We start from the raw sequence: 24,096 nt of genomic DNA on the forward strand, positions 1-24,096 counted from the left end.
TTGAGAAATGGGAGAACCTACTTCCAGAAAACATTTGGAAATAACATAAAGCCTTTTGATGACATCACACCAATGAGGAGAGCTTGACCAGTAGTAGCTCTATCACAGGATGCTATCACAGACCCTGTACTTTTTAGGGAAACTACTAAGTTAGGGAGGATGGCCTGCAACTAGACTCTGAACTCCTATGAGTGATTCATCCTGCATTTATTCAAGGAATATTTACTAACTATTGTCAATGTTCTGAACAGTGCTTTTAGAACAGGGGGAAAATGTATATATAGTCCCTGTTTCATGGAACATATAATCAGGGAGACAAATATTGATCAGAGAATCCTAAAATTATTATTCTAAGTATTGAACAGGAAAAGTACTTTGGGGGCAGTTAATGGGAGGGACTGATCTAGTCAGGAAAGCTTCCCTGGTATTGAGGAAACTAGTGTCAACCAGGTGGAAGGAGTACAGGAGGAGGGAAGTTGATCTAGGCTGAGGGACCAGCATATGCAAACCCAGTGACAAGGAAGGAACTCCATGCAGAACTGTACAATGATGGGACACGGAGAGAAGTGCAAAGGTGTCAAAAGGCAAAATCGACAGGAATTATTGTGGTCAGATTCAGGTAGAGAATAGAGCAGAGGGAAAGTGGGTGCCTCAGATGACTTCCAGGCCTCTGCCTTAAATGCCAGGTAGGACTTGGGATGAGGGAACGAGAGTAGAGGACCAGAGTTTGAAAGGGAAGAGGAAGGGAGAGTGTGAGGCCAGTTTTAAACATAAGATTGAATTGCCTTTCAAATACCATTCAAGGAAAGATAATTAAATAAGCAGTTATACACATCTGAAGCTTAAAGAGAGGTCCTAGTGAAGATATAAATTTTGAACTGATTTTGGAGTTGGTAGTTAAAGGACACAAGACAGGAGAGTGCTACATCACAGGTCCCAAGGAAAAAGAGGGCTTCCAGAAAGAAAATACAGTACCGACATTAAACGCCATGGGATCCTAGTGAGCAGTGAACTGGAAAACCGGAAGCACGCCTCACCACCAGCCTGCCAACACCTTGCACATTGTTATCTGTTGACCATGTCCCTGTACTTTCCTTCGGCCAGTGCCTGAACCTCCATACCCTTCCACCAGGTCATGGAAGGGTTGGCATTTTGTGCAAGGGAATAACACATGCCATCCAGCTAGAGGTAGATCAGCTCTCATGGGATCCCCCCTGGATCTCCCACTAACCCTCCCCTGACTCAGGCCCTCTCACCTGCACCCAGCTCTTTCTCCCGTGTCTGTAGCCCTCCTTTGTTTCCCCGACACCTCCTCATTGAAATCACGAGCTCTGTCTTCATCAGTTTTTAATTTCCAGCACCTGGCATGGTATCCAAGGCAAAGTAGGAACTCTATAAATATTTGCCGAATATATGAATTGTTGAACAAAGGAACCAAATAATCTATTAACTAGTCTAAAAGATGCTTTCTAAGTGATCACTGCTAGTTATGAGGATGACATTTCTGATAAAGAAGTGTGATAGAGGATGCAATTTTCATGCACGGAACCTTTGCTGTATTTAAAACTGTGACCAAAACCTCCATAGTTGATCCTTTGGGTTTGCCTTCTCCTGTGAAACAGATCTGGAAGTTTCCAAAGATCTTATCCTTCCACTGTGTACTGGCTTTATTGGAGTTGGAGGAAAGGTGGGGAGCAGGTAATAAGTAAGGAAAACATTCTTTCCAATCTTTTTTATTAAACATTGGGGTGAAGATATGAGTTAATACTTTAAATTAGCATAGAACTTTTCTTATTATAAATGTGAAACTTTTCAAATATGTATTAAATGATTAATTATTCAATTGTACCTTGAAACAGCTTATCGTATATTGCTACAGATCGCTGCAAGTATTCAAATTTCTTATCAATTCAGTACACATATTAAAACTCCCATTTAAGCCTGTAATGAAATTTCTTCCTTTTTTTTTTTTTTTTTTTTTTAATTTCTGAAAGGCAGGTTAACACTCTCTTTTAAGTCTTGGCCAGTATTTTAGAATTAAAACTATTTTAATTCTCTTCTGTATTTTAAAGCATGCTTATGTTGTCTCAAGTGGTAACCCAACAAAAAATGTTTTTTGAATGACCTTTCATGGTCTTTGTAGTTCTGAACCTTTGACTGATTGATTGATTGATTTTGGTTCAGAGACGGTAGGAGCAAGAGTTTAAGTCTTGGTGTCACTTTCTGAGCCCCTCTGGGTGAGCGCTGTGAGTGTGTCTGACCCAGACTCGTTGGGCTCCGCTCCTCATGGTGGAAGGTGAGCCCTCCTCCCGCCCCACCCCGTGCCCGCCCTGCCACCATTGGCTGTGTGATGGCAGCACCAGGAGAGAAGTCTACACAGTTATTGGTCATTTCCTATTTCATGCAGTGCTACCTGTCCCTGCTGTGTCCCCAGTGGGGGATCACGGCTGCCAGAGGCCACTTGTCTTAGTGGGGGGCCCTCCCTCGGCCACTCTGTGAATAGGGCAGTGCCCGTAAGGACCCTCTGCACCTAAGGGCCTCAAGCTCTAGTAGGCCTGGCTCATCCTCAGGCTGTGTGTCCCAAGGCCGTGTCACTGTTGTTCTGGCCAGAATCAGGGTGTCCCCACGAAGGCCAGGAGGGGATGGAGTCAGAACCTGGCATGCCTCAACCTCCCTCCCCAAGGCCGCGTGCTTGCTATTCCTGAGCCACTAGAGGTGCCTTCTGTGCCTGGACCCTTGCTGCAGCAGGGTAAGAGCCAGTGACGGATGGGCGGCAGGAGTTCTGAGGAGAGGAGCCAAGGAAGTAGGCTGAGCCTGGGTCAGCTTCCCCTTCACTGGCTTCATTTACTTTTTCTCCTTTGTTTCCAGCTGCTCTCCCCTCCTCAGTTCCCTCTCTGCAGCACTCAAACAGGGTTTCTTACTTCCCCTCTGCTCACTGGGACACTGTTCTGTGTAGTTTCAAGTATCTGGCCTCCACCCTTTCCTCCTTTCCCTCCTCCTCCTTCTGCTCCCCCTCCTTCCTTCCTCCCTCTCCATCTCCGTCCCTTTCTGTCTCTGTGTCTTACACACACACACACCTACACCTACCTCCTGTCTGAAAACCAGCAGCCTTCTGAGATTTCTTCTGTGTTTTTTTCTCTGGGTCAGTATGAAGAGATAAGAAAGAACAAAAAAAAAATTGCCTATTTGTGCCTTATGTTTCCATGAGACCCTATGGAAACCCAGGCCCTGTTCTACCAGCTGGAGGGCCACAGGCTGCAGCAGAATGGTGTGGCCATTCTGTGCATTGGACAGGAGCCACAGCTCGCCCTTTAGATGGTGCATCTGCTGCCCTGCTCCCCACGGTTCCCACCGCTGCCTGCTGTTTGCACCTGGCCCTCTTCTACCCCTTATGCCCCCAGACTGTGGAGTTTGACACTCCCGAATAAAGGAAAACAATGTCACAGGGTAGAAAATGGTCAGTCCTTGCCTGAAAGTAGCAGAAACATTGCAGAATAGAATTACCTTTCTTTTGCACAGAGATGGGGTGTGGAAGACACCTTGCCCCCTGAGAGAGATGAGGTGGAGGGAGTTGCAGGGTAGGCGCAGTGAAACCTGAGGGGATTTTTATAAGCTACAAATGAGAACTAATCACTCCATCACATACAGGGGCAGAGGAAAGATAGATACAGAACTCAACACAAGAAGCATTTCTTCCCTTCTTTTTCCTCCTATTCTTTGAAAACATTGTTCTTCCCCTTAACTAACTAGCATAGTGATAAGTAGAGTCAGAGCAAAAAGTTATTTCTAGACATTCCCAGCAAAATAGTTGAGAGAAGTTCTTAAATAAATGAGTAACTTGGCTGTGGAGGATGCTTCTGGGTTACTGCTCACATTAAGGAAAGTTCTTGAAATGAGCATGCTAGGGTCGGGGGCTGCCCTTGGACCTGAGAAAGGTGAGAACCCTGAAGAGAGTAGTATTAAGACTAGAACTGTAAGTCGACTTTCTAACTCATTCCTCCACCTGTCTTCTTGTTCACCAAACCCTGCCTTCTCATTTTGAACTGTTCTTGGAAGAAGGAGATAAGTGGTATTTATTCAGTCCACTCATTCAACAAAATATTGAACACCTTTGATATACCTGGCACTGTTCTAGGACCTGGGAATACAACAGGGGAAAAATGGAGTTCACACTCCAGCGGCATGAGAACAGGAGAGCAGGGAAAGTGGAGGCAGGTGGTGAAGAAATCCCACCTGCTGTGTCTCCAAGGACTCTGGCACAAGGAACATACCATCATCCTTGCGTACAGCCACGAAAAAGTGGTATTTAACACGATAAGGTGCAGGGATGCCTGGGTGGCTCTGCAGTTGAGCATCTGCTTTCGGCTCAGGGCGTGATTCTGGGGTCCCAAGATCAAGTCCCACATCGGGCTCCCTGCATAGAGGCTACTTCTCCCCCTGCCTGTGTCTCTGCCTTTCTCTGTGTGTCTCTCATGAATAAATAAATAAAATATTTAAAAAATAAAATAATAAGGTGCAGTGTGGATCCTTTCAGGGGATTTACTAGCGCCCTTGGTTAACCACATTGACGTCCTCATGGTGCTTTGAAGGATCTAAGCTCATCCTTTTCTCAGCCACTTCACACCTGCTATTTGCTTTGTGCAGGAGATGGTCCTTTCTCACCCCCTGGTCTCAGTTGAAACTAACCCTTATTCAGAAGCCTGACCACCAGATCTAGAGAGACCCCTCTGTTCAGTCCCTCCTCATTATTATCACGTTTATTTTCTTTGCGGTGGGTCTCTTGCTGTCATAACATAGTCTCAGAGAGGGCAAAAACCTGGCTTGTTTTATCTTTGCATACCCAGCACCTAGAATACTGTCTGGCATTAGTAAGTGCTTGATGAACTAATTAATTTTAAAATGCTATTTTCGGCATTATTTCCTGCTGCTTCTCTGCATAAACTTTGTGCAAGCCAAATTAACCTTTCTCTTCCCTTAGCCCTATCTTTCCACTGCTGTGCCTTTGCTCCTAACATTTTCCTTTTCTCTCCCTCACCCAAACTAAAAGATACCTCCTCTCTGGTGACTCCCATTACCTTCAAAATCAAGAGGAATTTTTTGCCCCCAAAACTCTTTTTTCTATATCAATTTTTTGCTGCTTTTTGTGTTTTATATATGTTTTCACTCCAGATATACAGTAAACCCTAGAGCACAGGAAGTATACCTGAAAAAATTTTCCTTAATGTTTAGCAAAATGCTTTTTACATAATTGGTACTCAGTGGCTGTTTTTGGTCTTTTGATGAGTGCTCTTTCTAGTACAAGGGTCAGATGCAAGATTCCTGCCATGAGTTTGCTCAAAGTGCTTTTAGGGTGTGGCATGTGACCTTAATGAAAAGGATTCATTTTTTTGTAGGGTTCTTTTAAATTTTAGTTCAGGAACATTGCTTTATGTTCATATTTCTTACATATTGCTTCTTGTAGCATACTTGAGAAATTTCCTAAGTAGTTAATGAAGCTGGATAATTGCCAGTATAGTCTGAAATTAAAACAAATATAAGACTGCAAATGGAATGCACTGTTTTAGCTGTATAGAACTATATAGAGATTGCACAGTTTGGGGGAGGGGTGGGTCTTGGGGGTTTTTTGAGGTTTTTTTTTTGTTGTTATTGCTGTTTTTGTTTTGTTTTTTATAACCAGTTCTCTGTTGAAGACACTGGCATTCTTTTTTTTTTTTAAGACTGATTTATATATTTGAGAGAGAGAGAGAGAACTTGAGTGGGGGAAGGGGCAAAGGGAGAGAGAATCCTTAGACAGACTCCCCGCTGAGTGCGGAGACCCACCCAGGGCTCTATCTCATGACCCAGAGATCGTGACCTGAGCCAAAACTAAAAGTCAGATACTTAACAGAGTAAGCCACCCAGGTGCCCCAAGATTGTATCAAGTCATAATGATCCAAGAAATAGGTCCAAGCTCTACTCTGAATAACTAGAGGGAGCTATTTTTTATTTTGAATAGAAGTCAAAACCTGTTTAAGGTCACATGTTACCTCTAAAAGCCTTAGTGTGGCTAATATTAGCATGTTGCTTTTTATTTCAATTAGCATGCCCAGAGACTTTGGTCTCTTGAGCTAAAAATACTCTTTTTTTTCAATACAAAGTAAAATTACTGGAATTAATTTTTTTTGAAAAATTAATAAACAAATTAATTTTGATGCAGTGATTATATTGCAAAATTGGAGCAGGTGGTTGAGGAATGGATTAGTCAGTTACAGAACTAAGGAAAGTGCTAGGCTTCCTCCCTTGACACAGGTCATCATCAGACACATAGATGATGTCTTTGGTCATGCTCCTCTAGATTAAAGGAAGAGAACACACTTTATATGTCTTGATATATAAAATATTCAGTGAACTTGCATCTCTAAACATTGCTAGAACCAAAACCACATTGTTACACATTTTTATTGTATCATATGTGAGAGATTATTTGGATTTTAATCCCTCACTTCCAGCCATGAAACTTAAATTAATAGAGTTGTATATCTGGAGAGCTCTGTACAGGTTAATTTTTGAATGGGGGTTCTGGTATTAATATTTTTCTGAAAGAAATAAGTAGAGAAGGAGAAGGAAAAAAGGCCATGTTTGGTGACCTTCAGCCTATTTATTAAAGCTCATCTGTGGGGCGCCTGAGTAGCTCAGTTGGTTAAGCATCCACTCTTAGGTCATGATCTCAGGATCCTGGGATCAAGCCCCACATCGGGCTCTACACTCCATGCAAAGTCTTCTTAAGATTCCATCTTCCCCACTACCCCTTGTGCGCTCTCTCTTTATCTTAAAAAAAAAGGGGGGGATCCCTGGGTGGCGCAGCGGTTTGGCGCCTGCCTTCAGCCCAGGGCGCGATCCTGGAGACCTGGGATTGAGTCCCACGTCGGGCTCCCGGTGCATGGAGCCTGCTTCTCCCTCTGCCTATGTCTCTGCCTCTCTCTCTCTCTCTCTCTCTCTCTCTCTCTCTCTCATAAATAAATAAATAAAAATTAAAAAAAAAAAAGCTTATCTGTATATCTGCAGTACGAGTACTGCCCCAGCCAGGTCCATATTCACCAATGTGACAACCTTTGTCTAATGGCCCTTTGTCTGTGCTCCTCCACCTTGAAATAACCATTGCCTCAATGGAATTGCTAGTATATATAATCCTAATTTCCCTTTTGCTAGAGGTATGATGTCACTCTCTTAGTCACCTTGGGCTGCTATAATAAAATACCACAGGCAGACTGGCTTAAACAGCAACATTCATTTCTCACAGTTCTGGGGTCTGAGAGTCTGAGGTCAGGGTGTCCGTATGGCCATGTACAGTAAGGGCCCTCATCTGGCTTGCAAGCAGCTGCCTTCTCACTATACCCTCCTATGGGGAAGAGAAAAAACTCTGGTGTCTCTACTTCTTTTTTCTTTAAGCACATCATGGAGGTTGTGCTCATCTAAACCTATTTACTTCCAAAAGCCTCACTTCCTGCTGTTATCACCTTGGGGGTTAGGGCTTGAACATATGACTTTTGGGGGACACACATTCAGTCTGTAGTATCTCCATTTACTTGGGATAATAGGATACAATCAAGTGGTTTAGAGGAGGAATTTAAAGGATGATGAGCTTTTAGAGCTGTTGGTTATCTAAGTTGTATCTATTGGTATTTGCCCATTTTAGAAATTAAAACAAATTTTTAAAATATGGATTTATCATTTGCTTTAAAATAGCAATTACATGGTATATAAAAAACAAACAGCATAGAATAAATATTTTATGAAAAAACTTTAACAAAAGAAAAGTATTAAAAGAGCGCTACTCTTTTACTTTTATTGTAAATCCTTTCAATGTGACTTAAAGACAGTTCCATTCCCTTGTCTGCTTCTTATATTCAGTCTGTGGTGATAGGTTGTTTCAGTTGAAATATATGAAAAAAATTCAGTTTCATCCAGGTAGTTGGAAAAAGGAGTACTTCACAGACTCCAGGAAAGGGTCTTGGGGATATCCCAGAGTCCCCAGACCACACTTTGAGAAACACTAGATGAGATGATCAATAAAACCCAACCCAGACTTGTCATTCTGCTTGGCTTTGGGGAAGCCTCACTTGTGATCCAGATCTCTGTTTCCTCATTCAGGAAAGACTTAGTCTCTATTTAAGATATCAGAGAATCACACCTAAATACGATGTGGTCCTCGTACTTACAGGCTTCTCAGTCTAGTAGCGGAACATGTAATGGAGCCTACTCTGTGCCATTTTCTAAAGATGCTGCTTTTATATGAACTCTCTTGTTTATAGACAGTCATGTTTTCAGGCACTACTTTATAAATAATTCGGCTGCCTCAGACAGAGAAGTTCAAGAGGGTTATCCAAGCTGGCATAGCTGTTGAGAGGTGGATCTCAGGTTGAGTCCAGGATTTCCCTGGAGCTTATGGTGTTCTCATTATATCATATGTCTCCATGCATCTACAAATCAATGGAAATGGAAGGGTCTTCAGGTCCCTTCCAACCATCTATAATTTATGATTCTATTTAACCAACAAGTTGACTAATTCTTATAGCTATGAGAATCTGTGACTAAAATGAGGTCAATTAAAAGGGAAGACAGTATCATAACTAAATATCCTAATCACTTCCCCTAACATGAAATTTTTTTTTTCAAAGATCCCATTTATTTTTTCATGAGAGACACAGGGAGGGAAGCAGAGGCATAGGCAGAGGGAGAAGTAGGCTCCCTGAGGGGAGCCCAATGCGAGACTCGAATCCAAGAACCCTGGGATCATGATCCAAGCCAAAGGCAAGACGCTCAACCACTGAGCCATCTAGGCACCACCTAAAGTGAAATTTAAATCCTTTATTAATTAGCTAAAAAAAATTGTAAATAATGACTAGCATTTCACTGATCATTAATAAATATTGAGAACATTTACATGGTGGCTATTGTAAGGAACCCAAAGTTGTGTAGACACAATTTCCATCCTCCAGAATTCTATCATGTGCTTGGTAAATTAAGACCTAGACCCAAGAGTGGTGACCCAACAGGATAAAGTCCACATGACCAGTGTGACGAGTAAGTTTTATTTAAGATGAGTCTTTCAGAAGTTTAAAGAGAAGGTGATTCCCCTGGGCTGAAGTGATCAAAGAAAACTGCCTAGAAGGAATTATCTAGCTTGAAAACTTGTGTTAAAAAAAAAAGAAAGAAAGAAAGAAAGAAAATTGTGTTAGCCTCCAAAGGAGGGTTAGAATTTGGATGGGCACAGTGAACACGATGCTGTATGGTCCAGGCATGAGGAATTGTACCTGGCAGGCAAAGGGATGAGTCTCTGAAATTCAGAGTTGAAGTTACCCAACTGTACATGAAGCATGAAGAACTGTGGGCTCAAACCTCAGAATGGAAGGGACTGTTTCTTTCCTGCCCTCCTTTTCCTCTCACTAGTTCTCCTTTCCCTAACCTCCTTCTCTCCACAACTAACTTTTTTTTTTCTTTCTTGTATCATCCCTCTACTTCTGCTTGACCCTTTCTCCTTCCCTCCATTTTCTGAGTTTCTCTTTTCCCTTTTTTTCTCCTCCGTCCTCTTCCTTCTGTGGATCCACGGGCCTTCACCATCTCTCATTTATCAAACAAAAATGTTACATCCCATTATCAGCTGAGCTTGTAAAATGAGACAGAATTGTCCTATAACGTTGTATTAGTTTCAGGGGTACAGCCTGCTGATTCAGATATTTGTACATACTGCGAAATGATTGCCATGGTAAGCGTAGTTAACATCTATCATCATAGTTACGAAATCTTTTCTCATGATGAGAGTTTTTAAAATCTACTTTCTGAGCAACTTCCAAATAGGAAATACAGTGTTATTAACCACCGTCACCATACTGTACATATTGTCTTAGTTTTGAAATTGTGTTAGGGCTGTCATATACCTTTGCAGGGGGAAGAAAAACAAAAAACACAAAGTTGCTATTTCACTGTAGTATGACCCATTGTACTCTTTTCTTTGAGGTGGCAATCCAAAGTGGGAAACCTTTTCACTCACAGCCCACCCATCTTGCTCTTAGTCTTACAATTACTGAGATTCTGTTCCAGAAGCTACTCGGAGGAGGGATTTTGCTTCTTTGCTCTTTATTATATTTTCTATCTTTCCTGACTGCTGTTCTTTGTACTTGTTGCAGAAAAGCACTGCTATCATCTGGCTGCCCGACCCACTCCCCAGTTCTTAGTGCTAAGCAACACCATGAGGGAGCAGCTCAAATCACATTCTCTTACCAGGGTCCTAGACCCAGTGCCTGGCTGGGCCTGGGGTCTTGTATGCTTGAGAAAGCTCAGGGAGCTGACACTTTTTTTTCAATATTTTATTTTGTTCTATTCTATTCTATTCTATTCTATTCTATTCTATTCTATTCTATTCTATTCTATTCTGAGAGTGAGAGTGCGAGTGCGAGTGGGAGGAGGAGCAGAGGGAGAAGGACAAGCAGACTACGCCGAGCACAAAGCCAGACAGATGCAGGGCTCCATCCCACACACAAGCCCTAGATCATGACCTGAGCTGAAATCAAGAGTCGGGCACTTAACCGACTGAGCCACCCAGGCGCCGGGGAGCTAATTCTTTTGAAGCATTGGCCTTCCAACTGTGCATTGCTTCTAGTGGATGAAACAAAAACCGAAGGAATCATTTGTTTGTCATTAAAGATCACATGGCCATTCTGTTCTGATTAAGAACGTTCAGAAGCTCACAGCATTTCCAAGTAGAAGAGAAGGTTAGGAGCATCAGCTAAACTCCTCAGCATTATTGACTAGCGATTTTCTACAAGTGGATAAAGAAGGTGAGAAGTAATAAGGACTGTGTTCATGTCCATGTGCATGTGAGTATGTGTTTCAGTGCTGCTGTTTTACGGGAAACAGATGTCACTACAAGTGTAGTGACCTGGTAGTATTATACTTGCTTCATCTAGTCATGAATGATGCAGTTGTTCATAATGTCCTGAACAAAATCTGCTTTGTGACAGATGTTCAGAATAATAAGAAAGGACATGTGACTAATCTCTAATAAATTAATTGAGTTGAACATCATCATATTATTTAGGCAGATTTATCAGCTTTTAGAATGATTCAAACAAACAAAATAAACTAGCTTTCATCCAAAACTATGGCACCTGAAAATGTTGTCTAGGACCAAGTCCGATTAATGAATGAAATAGTGTCTGTGATAATAGTCTCTAGGGGTTTCGCTGTTTTCTTCTTCCAAAGCAAGATGTTGCAGGTAGAAGAAGTCGGTGACCATGTAAAGTGAAGTTGCCTGCTTTCTACTTCCACATCCCCACCCAAACCCGTGCACACACTGGTAAAGGCACCTCTGCAAGGGTCAGCCATGCTCTGCTGTTGCCTTAGAAGCATAACTGTACACCTGGGCTTTATCAGAATAAATGTCCTTTATAACCTGTGTCAGGTCTGTTGCTAGGCTAATGTGACTTTTGCTTCAAGAATATGATTCCATAAATTGCAATCTAATACAAATCTTTTATTGTACTAGGAAAAGTGATTTGCTGTCACCCTTTACCCACACAGTAGTCTAGCCACACTCCTGAATTCAGTGATTACCTTTGTTTGCACTCCTGAAATTCAGTAGTTATCAAGTAGGAATCTTACCTTTATATGGCTGCTTTTTTACAAGTGAGGAAACTGTGGTCATTTATTGAAATTAAGCAATGTCTTTAAGTATATACCCAAAATGTCCCCATTTGAAGTGATAATAGCTCACTGAAGGTTTTCTGTCTCCTATTGAAACATCTGTGGTCTGCATACCATTAAATCTGCAGAAATTTAGTACTAAAGTCTCCATCCTACAAAAATGAGGCTTTGATTTTTTTTTTTTAATTCTTTCACCAGAGAATGTTGGTTTTTTGTATCCTTTCTATGTGTAGAGCAATTCAGGTGTTAAGTCTTAACATGGCTTGCATTTTATTAAGTGCTCATGAAGTTCTAAGCATGCTGATGTGTATTTTAACCTTAGTATAGCAGTTAAGAGGAAATTTTCACAGTGGGTTATGACTTCATGTTTTCTCCCCTCTACCAGAAACATTTGTCCTTATATCCAAGAGAAATTATGCTAACTGTAATAAATATTTAAAAATCTAAGGTATGAAAGAATGTTTCACAAAAAAACTATATATAAAATATATGGTTAAAAGAATTTTTTTCATAACTTCTTAGGACTGTCAGTGGCACATTATGGCTGCCAGGTAGTCAAGCTCCTTCTACATTTTTAAATTATCAGATAGCATTTTGATCTGTGTAACATCTTCTAAAGTCAGTGGCAACTGTGATGCTTAGGTTCAAAGGCACTTCTACAAAAACACATCCCTTTTGGGACATCAATTAAGGTAACAAAACACTGAATTAGCTTTTAACTCTTACTAAAGCTGATCATGTGAAATTAACAGGGAATTGAGGAATGTCATAGAGACCATTGGGATACAACCCTCTGGTATGGTAGTCCAGTAAAGCAATCACAAACGTTGTCCAGCAATTCCTAGACCAAAGTGGCTGAGTTCTGCTCTGGCTATAAAAAAAGGATGTAAATGCTATAACAAAATCAAAACTATAGCTAGCATAATGGCCCAACTACAGAGAGATTTTGCTTGTCAGTTCAGGAAAAATCTGGTAAGATTATGAGAAAAAATGTATACCATACACTGGAATAATTTGAATGTTCACACTGAGGTCATTTTTATTCTAAATAAGGTTTATAAAAAAAAACTGTTTCTGCATATTATTTTTTAGAAAAATAACAAGCCTAAGACAGGGACCATCTGTTATACTACTGACCACTTAACAAGATGTTACATTTATTCGGACATAATGATGTGGTTTGCAGCATCAGAGGTAAGGTCTGGTCTTTGAGATCAGCTGTGATTGTGTGTGCACCATACCACTCAAGTTATTTTCTCTGTTGTAAGATTGATACTACTGCTGTATGCATTCCAACAATGTAATACACATGCACATTCTTAGGGTGATTTATGAAAGTAGTGGCATGTTAGCAAATGTGTTTTTGAAGGGTCTTCCTGAGATGACAGGGACTTCAAGGATTCCAGCCCTGGATGAGTTTTGCTGTGTTTTGTTTATATGTTCTTTTATTATTACTATTTGAAGACTGTATTTTAAAGTAATCTCTACAACCAATGTGGGACTTAAACTCACAACCCCGAAATCAAAAATCGAATGCTCCACCAACTCAACCATCCAGGCTCCTCTCTCTATAAATATATATTTTTTCAGAGCAACTCAGGGTCTTTGAAATCCACTGGATTTACCCGTTCTCAGTGTCTACCAGATATTTATTTAGTACTATTCTAATTTGGGACATCTGCACACACAAAAATCAACCACAGATGATTCTCCAGAAGATGGACACAGACCTTCAAAGTGATGGGAGTTACCTATTGTTTAATCCATGAGCTAATGAGAAATGTTTCAAAAGTTTATTTTTGTAGTTCTTCCTAAGTAAAGTGATGTCTTCCACTTCTAAAAGGTGTGTAGGTGACCAAGGTACAGTTTAGTGCAATATGGCTAAAATATCCTCAGTTAAAAAAAAAATGTCACGGTACCTTTCATGGGCTTCCGTAAGTGGAAGAGCCAAGAACCTTTTGTGCTTTGGCATTTATAAAATCAGCCAGTGTGAAAGGATTATGTTTCTTAAATGTGAATTCTTAGAAAAGAGTGATAAAGGTAGTTCTATTTTCCATTCTCCTCTAGGGTACCAGAACTACAACAGACAAGCCTTTGAGGAAGTGTTTCTGACTGCCTTTCTGAAATTATGGTTATTAAAGAATTTTTACTCTTCTTGCTTTTAAAAGGCATTTAGCACAGCCTGCAGTAAAAGTACATACAGTAAAGATTAAAAATGCATCAAGACACAAAAAGGCAAAAAGCTAGTAGTAAAAACAGAAAAGAAATAGTTTATATATTATAAAAGAAGAAGAATGAATAGAAAGCCTGAACTCTTAAGAGAAGTTACTTAATTAAACACAAATCCTAGTCTCCTAATCTCTATCAAAGTATAGCAGATATGATCATGAGTTACAGAGATTCTTCTTTATTTCTAATTAATTTATTTTTCAATTGTGATAAAATACCCATAACATAAAATTTACCAACTTGACCATTTTTAACCATGCAGTTCAATAATGCTAAGTGCATTCACAGTGTTATGTAGATAAGTGCTCATTCCTCCCCTTCCCCAGCCCCCAGGGGTAGCAGCTCTACTTTCTATCTGCAGGAATTGAGGACCAGGCACCTCAGAGAAGTGGAATCATGTAGTATTTGGCTTTTTGTGACTGGTTTATTTACTTGACAGACTATCATCAAGGTTCATATGATACTAATACTAATACTTAGAGCTCCTGAGTTCGGCAGCTACCCATAGTTGGAATCTTTTATCGTTTGGGCTTATCGAATATTTACTTCTAACAGAATAGAACATAAATATTCCAGGATTGCATTTAGTTTGGGTCAGTAATTTCCCAAATCAGCTGCTTAGAGATGAACTTCCAGATAACTGAATGATTAAGCTTTTCAAATACTTTTTAGTAGTGTCTTGGTAAGCTAGTATTTGAATGCCAAAACAGAAGTGTTCCTTCTGACAGCCATTGACTCATAGGTTCAAAGGACTGTCCTCAAATGTAAAGTAGGGCAACACTGTTACCGTAATAAAGGCAAGATGACATGGGCCCTACAGATACAAAAGTTGTTCAGTTATTTAGATAAATTAAAAGCAAGCAGTTAGTATACAAGTCATTTAAATTGTGAACCTCCTAAGCCTCCTGGATGGCTCAGTCAATTGTTTCCATTTCTTGATTTCGGCTCCAGTCATGATCTCATGCTTGTGAGATGGAGCCCCACATTCAGCAGGGAATCTACTTGAGATTCTCTTTCCCTCTGCCTCTTCCCCTTCCCCTGTGCATGTGTGTTCTATCTCTCTCTCTCTAATAAATAAATAAAATCTTTAAAAAAAAGTAGAAATTAAACTGTGAACATCCTTCCTACTCTGATTATGAAGGGGCTTTTTCTAATTCCCACAGTTGTCATGAAAGTGAATTCCATTTTCAACCCCAAATTCTCTCAAAAGCCAGGAAAAATACATTTTCCAACTCTTCAATTATTCACTTTTGTTCCAAGTTAATCAGGCCTGGAGACATTAGATTATTTTAATATTTTAAAACTATTTCCAAATGACCATATGATTGTAGTTTAGTATAATAGGTGTTCTAAGAGAGAACCAGATGAAGTTTTATAGCTATGAATAAAATTTGTTTCTTAGTATGGAAAAATGACAAGTTTGCAAAACTATTGAAATATTTATTTTTTTCTTTAAAAAAAAATTTTAGAACTATCATTCTTGTAGATTTTATCCCAAGGCCTTTGGAATTAGAACTGGGTCTCTATGCCCATTTTGATTGTTGCACTTATCCAAACATAGAGTTCATTCTGTTCTTGCAAACAAGATGTGTACAAATGGATGGCATGTGCCCGCTGTTCAGGTCTGCTGTTCACTTTAATAGAGGGCATATTTCCTACTTCAGTAATCTCCTACTGCCTTTATATTAGTTTAGCATTCAAGGATGACTTTTGCATTTACTTTTTTTTTTTTAAGCGTTAGACAAATTTCGTCTTTTTCTCTAAAATTGTTCATGTATTTTTACATTATTCTACTGATTTTACATTATTCTACTGAAAATGAGGTAAGAATTATAAAATGAATAAAAGCATGTAGCAAAGAGTATTTCTGTGAAGTAATATTACAAAATTAATACCAGTATCATGCCAAAAAGATTGTCCTTGTTTCAACTTCTATGGATGTACATTTCCGTGCATTTAATCCAATTGTGCAAAAATGATGTGATGTAAAATGTGTTTTTAAGATGGCCTATTTTCTTGAGAACTCAAGCTATATTAAGTATCCAGTATTCTTCATTTGGGGAACTCACTTTCCTGCAGTAGAAACAAGAGTAGAACTTGAAAACATAAAATCTTACCACGTAATGGGGAGCAAAGGATAAACAAATGAGTGAATATAATAACAAAACATATGAGATACCAAACATCTCTTCGTAGTTGTAAAGAGATACTCTGGAGAAAACAGGTAGAAAGTGCTGGGCCACTGGCAGGCATGGAGAGAGGAAACAGCATGAGGTACGAAGTGGAGAACCTGAGGTCAGCTCCCAGCTGAAGGAAATGCACCCTCATTTCCTTACTGTGACCATGAGGATAATTCTTCACAAAGCATTTTTATTAGCAAGACTAAATTTAGCGTTGGTGGATGGTAGGCATCCCGTAAGTGATAACTCTGAAGACCATGGAGGTTACTCAGGTAATAATACCTCAAGAAAGAGGTCAAGAGATGCTGTTCATACTGAAGGAGTAAAACATGCTTCCTTTGGGCATGTTGTTACACACTATCATGCTCATTTGTCTTCAAGTAGAATCTGAAGTCTCTTCTTTAAGTCACCTTTAATCTGTGTGTGGATGTTTTGTCAACACATCTGAGAACAGAAACACTTTGACACAGAGATGTTTAGTCCTTATTTATGTTCTACTCCAGGCAAGTTCCTTCCACTGAAAATCCATGCTGTCTCTGGTTTTTCTCCTGCCTTATCAGCTGATGTATAGAAATAATAGTGATAATATAATACTGTTTTCCTACAAAGTCATCTTCAGAATTTGATTATTCCTCACTTTGTTTTAACCAAAATGGCTATTGGTCTCACAAGAGGTACTTTGCCCAAAGTAAATACCAAGTATTTAACCCAAAAAGATAATAGTACTTTATAATTTAAGATTTGTATAGAATTGGTTCCTACATTTCTACAAGGTTGGAATTATTATTAGTATCCCACTTTTACATACAGGAAGTCTGGGTCTCAGAAGCAGCACGATCAACAGACTCACAAAGCCAGCACCCTGTGCATCTCCAGACCCTGCTGGGGTGAAGCCAAGTGTGCATATGCTGCTCCAGCACCAAGTGATCTAAGGAATCAAAGGCATAGGAGTCCACTTTTTAACTTGTCTAGTGTGAAATGCATGTTGTGATATATGCCACGGATATACTCTGATTTGTAATCTGCCCCACCCCACTTTACAACCTAAATCTCTCCTTTTTTTGAGAAGTTTTGAAGAACTTAACAAGTGCCATATCTATTTTATTAGACATTTGATCTTACATAACTTTACAATATTCTCTTGCTCTAATCATTATCATCATCATATGCAAACCTTCATTTTGTTGTCTTCACTTTTTTCTTCTCATTCATTCATGAAATATTTATTGAGCAAAGATTGACACATGATTCTTGGCTATCATATTCTATTTGACCATTCAAAAAGGTTAGCCAGACATGGATCCTGTCTTTAAGAAGTGTATAGTTAGCAATCAGAGAGGTAAAACTGAACTGAGCCCTTTTTTCCCCTCTAAGCACATAGAAATTCTGCATTTAAAAAAGAAAGTCTTAAATATATAGGGAAGCCTAAAAGGAGGGGGGAAAAAAACGAAAAACAATAAAAAAATAAAATAAAAAAACAGGTGCAAGAAGAGGGAATTCACAGCCAGAGTGGTTTAACTTGGAGCTAAAGCTATATAGTTGGCCCATTGACTAGTGAATGTAGGTAAATACCTTAGGGATGGATATTAGAACACAAATGGCAACAAGAGATAAGAATCAAGAATGTAACTCCAGCAAGGCTGGGCCTGAAATGGAGCCTTTTGCGTAAAACCATGGCTTTGCAATGATTTCATTTTCTCCTAACACGGACAGTAAGACTCAACGTGCCAGCCAGCCCAGGGACATGACAGGGAAGCTGAAAGAAATAAGAAACAAGCCTATATCACATCAAATGTGGAGTCTAAATTTAAACTACACAAGTCTTGCAAAAAACATTTAAGCTTAGAAATTAGCATAAAAACGGGTCCAAAACAAGTGAAATGCTTATACCCCTGACAGTTATGAATGCTGAACTTCCTATAGAGTCCCTTCCACAGGGCAGTGCCCCTGGGACTCAGCCAGGCCAAACAGTACATGTTAGGCATGCAGATTAGCATCCCAAAAAGTTAAACAAAAGAATCTGAAAGAAACTTGGAAATAAACTTGTTAAAAGTACTTAGAGATATAATAAGTAAAGACATAATTTAGAAAACAAAGATACAATAGCTAGAAAGTAAGGAATACCTTATGGAAAATAAGAGATATCTGAGAATAAAACTAAATAGAGTATTTCTAGGCACCTAGACATGAAAAATATTGTCATTAAAACACTGTAGACATATATTAGACTCAGAAAAAAAAATATATATATATATAGTTAGAAAGACATCTGAGAAAATCACCTAGAATATAGTCCAGAGAGATAAATGATAGAACTTTGAAGGGAAGGTTGATGTGAAAGACCTAGCAAGAAGGTACAATGTGCTGCTGACAGGAGTTCAAAAAGAAAGAATAAAAGGGATGGGATGGGGGTGATACTTGAAGAAACAACGTGTAAGGACATTTCAGAACCGAACAAATACCTGTGCCTTCAAATCAAATAGGGATATTAGGTCCTGAGCAGGAGAAAAAGATTATTCTGCACTCAGGTACTTCAGAATGAAACTGCAGACATCAAATAAACAGGGAATTTAGGGTAAGCTACCGAAGAGAAAAATGCAGGTTACCTGCAAAAGAATGACAACTAGACCAACAAGAACTTTCCCATAAGCAGCTATGAAGGCCCACTGTATTGGAACACTCTCTTCAAAGTACTGAAGGCAATTATCTATCAAGCTGCAAATCGATAACTTTGTAAAGAATGAAGGTAAAAAGATTTTCAGACAAATCAAGACTGAAAGACTTGAGCTTTCAGTGACTGACCACTGTTGAAAGAATTATGTAAACATATTCTTTAATATGTAAGACATCGAACCCAGAAGTATGGAGTAAAATACAAGAAACAATGGGGACTGAAGAAACACATGGATACTGTGACAGATGAGATGTATGGGTATGAAGAGAGAAGGGCTGATTTCAGGGAAGATGTGAAAACAGATATTTAAATTCTAAAGAGCTCTAACAAGGAGAACTAGAAGCAGCAGACCAAAGACATTCTATTTTTTTGTTTGCTTGTTTCTCATGGAAAAGCTTTTGATTAACTTTTGACTTTTAAATATGCAAATTTACAACTTGATAATTATTTAAAGAGTAAAAATGTAATCCAGAACTGGAGCAAAGAAGGGGATTTTTTAAAAGCTGAATTAAGCCAGTAAAAGGAAGGAAACTGGAAAGAAAAAAGAAAGAAAGAAAAGAAGAAAGTTAAAATGGTAGACAAATTCATTACCCTCAGTAATCATGATCAAGGAAAACAGATTAAACAGTTTTTAAAATACACAGACTCCTATTTTTTAAATCCAATTTTTTGCTGCTTATAAGAGACATGTGAAATATAATTATTTGGGAAATTTGAAAATAAAGGATTTTTTTTTTAAAAAGGCATACCAGGCAAATTCTAAGGAAAGAGCGAAGAAAGTAAGACAGGAAGGAAGAAAGGAAGAAAAAATGAATATCAGACAAAATTTTGAAGGCAAAAAAATACTAGGATTAAAGATGGTGTTAACTTAGTGATGGAAGGCTTACAGTAAATTGGTTGTAAAGATATGAAGAGACAAATCACCAAAGAAGAAACCCAAATGGTCCTAAAACATTTGACAAATGTTCAGCCTACTGGTATGAATGGAAATGCAAATAAAAGCACCAGTGGAGCTATCCTTTCAACCCCCATCAGCTGGCAACAAATTTTAAATTGGATAATGACAAGTACTGGTAGGGGTGTGGAATAAAAGGAAATTCTTATTTCTTACTGGTTGGAATGAAAGCAGCAGATGTGCACTGATCGGTGACTCAGCAATTCTGCTCTCATTCTGTATCCTAGATTAATGCACTAGGATGTTCCTTGGGCATCATTCGTAATAACGATAAGAGAAAACAATCCAAGTGGCCATCGGTAGTGGGATGGATAAGTAGGTGGTGATATATTCAAACAAATGAAACTTGCATCAGTGAAAATGAATTAATTTACAGTTACTTGTATTAAAATGGTTACATCTCAGAATTACAACATTGAATAAAAGTAAACATTGAATAAAAGTAAATTGCAGGAGGATGTGCATATCTTATTTTAAATTTAGGTAAAGCAGGTACTATATGCTGTTTTTATAGATACATAGATGTGGTAGTAAAATACATACACCTGAGAGGAAATGGTAGTTTCCCCAAAGTGGGCGGTTCCCTTCTTGAATGAAGATGGATGGGAACCTGGAGGGAGAGCAGAGCGTATCTCTGCCATGTTTAATTTTTGAAGATCTGAAATAAATATAACAAAAATACTAGCATTTATTTACATTTCAGATGCAGACACTCCTGTTATTCTGTGTGTATATGTGTTTAAAACATTTACATAATTAAAAGTATCTTCTCAGTTATGGAAGACAAAAGACATACAATAATAATGCAGAGAAAATGTTCCATGTTCCGTTATGGGCTTTATACAGGTGGCTTTCAGAGCTGAGATGAAAGGGATTTCTGACAATGAGGGGAACCCGAAAATGCATCCTGAGAGAGGCCCAGTATTGCTGTCCTACAGACTCCCACCTGCTATCAGTCACCCTTGGAAATATATCAACCATCATGACCTCTTTTTCTGTTTCTTTGGCCTTTATCAAGTCCAAAGTCCATTTCACTTACTAAATTCTGGCCATCATAAAGCAGTAGTTACCCAGGACCTCCCAAAAGATTTATTACTTTGAGAAAGAAAATCTTAAAAACTGACTGATGTTTTGCTTACTTCTCATGGAAAGAGACGATGACTTCTGTTATATAATGTAGTTTTTATGGAAACATTTGGGGGCACCTGGGTGGCTCAATCGGTTGAGCGTCTGAATCTTGGTTTTGGCACAGGTCATGATCTCATGGTTTGTGGGATCGAGCCCTGGGTTGGGCTTTGTGCTCAGTGGGGGGGTCTGCTGGAAGATTCTCTCCCTCTGCCCCCTACCCCCCACTAATATGCATGCTCGTTTGCACTCTCTCTCTCTCTCTCTCTCTCTCTCAAATAAATAAATCTTTAAAAACAAGAAAAAGAAACCAAATTTGGATTTGGTGGGAGGAAAGGATTAGTTGATTGTCCAAGTGGAAACATGCTTATATTGCCCCAAACTCCTGACAGTGGAAATGTTGGGGTTCAAATCTGAGAGCCAAGAAGGAATCCTTGAGACATCTTCAGTACAAAAAGGTGGTTTTATTAAAGCATAGGGACAGGATCTGTGGGCAGAAAGAGTTGCACCGTGGTCATGAGGAGTGGCCCGTTATATACTTTCAAGTTGGGAGGGGGTTAGGGATAGCATAAGTCTCTAAGGAATTTTGGAGGGGAGGTTTCCAGAACCTTGAGGGGGCTAGCTATTGTTGGGAAAATGTCATTTATTACCGTCTAATAAAACCTTCATTGTGAGATCCTTCAGATGTATATCAGTGGGCCATGTGCTTGGGGGATGATTGCCAACATGTATCTTGGGGTGGGTAAGGATAAAGGAAGTTTCCAAAGGAATTTTTATATATTAAGGTAGACTTACAGGATCCTGGGGCTTCAGGATAATGTTAAGCTAAGATTGCCTTTTGCCCTTAACAAAGTATTAACATCGAGGCAGTTGACTCCCTAGAGGAATGTCACTTTGCCTGTTTCAAGGACTTGTCAGTGGGCTATAGGTAATAAGGAAATTTAATTTTTTCTTTTGCCTTTGTTTCCCACACTGCTTTTTCCCTTTATCAGAAATATTCTATTCAAGGTTCTCCAATTGCAAAATTTTGTTCAATTTCCTTTTTAAATGTGCTGCTGCAAATAGTTACTCATGTTTTATGACCTCTCTAAGGGGGGTCCCTATGGAAATAAAAGTGGCATCACTATCCTGTGTTCACAGCATCTAGTACAGTTTGTCAAAATACTAAGGGCTTGGGGACACCTGGGATGGCTCAGTGGTTGAGTGTCTGCCTTTGGCTCTGGGCGTGATCCCGGGGTTCCAGGATTGAGTCCCACATTAGGCTTCCCACAAGGAGCCTGCTTCTCCCTCTGCCTGTGTCTCTGCCTCTCTCTCTCTGTTTCTCATGAATGAGTAAATAAAATCTTAGGAAAAAAAAGAATAGTAAAGGCTTAGTATCTCTAGCGGAAAAGGAACAGAAGTTTGCGGGCTTCCCCCCACATCATGGCAGCCTCTCTGCTCTGTGAATGATCTCACTATATAACACAACAAGATCAGACATCATTACTCTTGACATAAAATGAAATAATGGCACCCTTTGAAAAAGTTTGGTTTCTGTGCTTCTGACACAGTGTTGCAGGATACTAGGAAATAGCATGGCAGTGTTGGTCTAGAAGCAATTTACCAGTCAGTGTAAAAGGCATTTAACTTGTCTTTGGATACCTATTTGCTCCATGTTGAAGCAAAAGGGAAACTCTGACTCAGATCCCTTATTAAGGTGCCTTGGGCCACCAGTCTGGATTTGATAATGAGCCCTGTATTCTCAGATTTTTTTTTTAATTTCCTTTGCAGAGAGAAGATGCATCAGTCTGCCATGTATGAACTATGCCAGGGGATGCACCAAATCAGCCTTCAGTTCGTTCGACTGCAGCTCACCTTTGAAGAGTACACTATAATGAAAGTTCTGCTGCTACTAAGCACAAGTAAGATGATGTCCACTTGGGCACTTTTTATTGTCAGATAATCTTACCTCTTAGGAGATTAGCCTATTTACAGTGTTGGGTTGTTGGTATAAAAAAAAAATTGAGGAGATAGGATGCTTAGGTGGCTCAGGGTATGATCCTAGTAGCTCACTAGTTTCAATTCTGGGATCGAGTCTCACATTGGGCTTCCTGCAGGGAGCCTGCTTCTCCCTCTGCCTATGTCTCTGCCTCTCTCTCTATGTCTCTCATGAGTAAATAAATAAAATCTTTTAAAAAAAAATTCAGGAGATGGGAGAGAGGCTTTGGTCTTTGGTGAACTAAGTTACTTGGAGAACATGAGGCTTTGGGCAAAGAAAGAGCATATTCCTTTATTTCTTCATCCATCTGACCACTAAATATTTGTTAAGTATCTTATACACAAGATAGGATTAGGCAATTCATCTACTACAAGGGTGAATGAAGTGCAGGTTCTGCCCTCATGGAGTTTCACTATAAGATAAATTCAAAGATACTTTTAATATGTTGTTGAAAGGGATTATCCAATCATGATAGAAGATAAAGAGTGTCCTGGTGGCTCAAAAAAGGGAAGAGCATGTTTGGTTCTGGGAGTCAGGAAGGGATTCACAGTGAAGCTGAATCTTGGGGAGCTTTGCAAGGGTTATAGATGGGATATGAGGTCTGAGATGGCATTCCTGTCAAGGGACACGATGTGAGGGAGTGCGGGAAAGCATATCCAGACATTAGAATTTGTTTCTGGGAGAAGTGTTTTGCCCTTTAATTTTTTTTTCTTATGTATGTATTCATTTAATTTTTCAAGGTGCACAAGGTGATGTTGGGTTGGAGAGGAGTGGGGAATAAGGTTGGGATGGAGGTTGGGTGGGCCAGGATATTCAATGTCTGTTAAGACACTTGACCTTCACTGGGTGGGCAGAGGATTGCAGCACGGCAGGCTTTGAGTAGTGGGGTGACATGACCGAAGCTGTGTTTTGTGCCTCTATGAAAATGTACCTGGTAGTAGACTGGATTAAATGGGAAAGAGAGGGAGAGGCAGAGAGGCAAAGATGGAGAAATTAGCTGGATTAGAAGCCCAGAGAACTGCTATGAGGCTTTTGAAAAAATGGCCATAATGATGGTGGTCAGTGGTATGATGGACAGGAACAAATGCATTCAAGGAACATGGCAAGACTGGCAACTGATGAGAAAAGGAAATAAACGGGTTGGGGTCAGAGGTAATAGGTTTTTGAGCACAGAGAAATGACTAGGATGGCAGTGTTACCATTAAAAGGAATATGTTAATGTTGCAACTTGGAGAAGATTTGGTGGGAGTTTTCCAAATTAGTTCCATTTTAG

The 24,096-nt window shown here is 39.5% G+C and overlaps 1 protein-coding gene across 3 annotated transcripts in view; it reads left to right on the forward strand.

Moving 5' to 3' along the window:
• NR3C2 (nuclear receptor subfamily 3 group C member 2) overlaps window positions 1-24,096 on the forward strand; it is a 323,096-nt gene that overhangs the window by 260,262 nt on the left and 38,738 nt on the right. For all 3 annotated transcript variants that reach the window (XM_055336368.1, XM_055336369.1, XM_055336367.1), the window contains exon 7: window positions 22,616-22,746. In XM_055336368.1, the coding sequence (XP_055192343.1) occupies window positions 22,616-22,746 (131 nt within the window). The remainder of the gene's footprint in view (window positions 1-22,615; window positions 22,747-24,096) is intronic.

This window comes from Nyctereutes procyonoides, unplaced genomic scaffold, assembly GCF_905146905.1.
Source record: "Nyctereutes procyonoides isolate TBG_1078 unplaced genomic scaffold, NYPRO_anot_genome, whole genome shotgun sequence".
Lineage (NCBI taxonomy): Eukaryota > Metazoa > Chordata > Mammalia > Carnivora > Canidae > Nyctereutes > Nyctereutes procyonoides.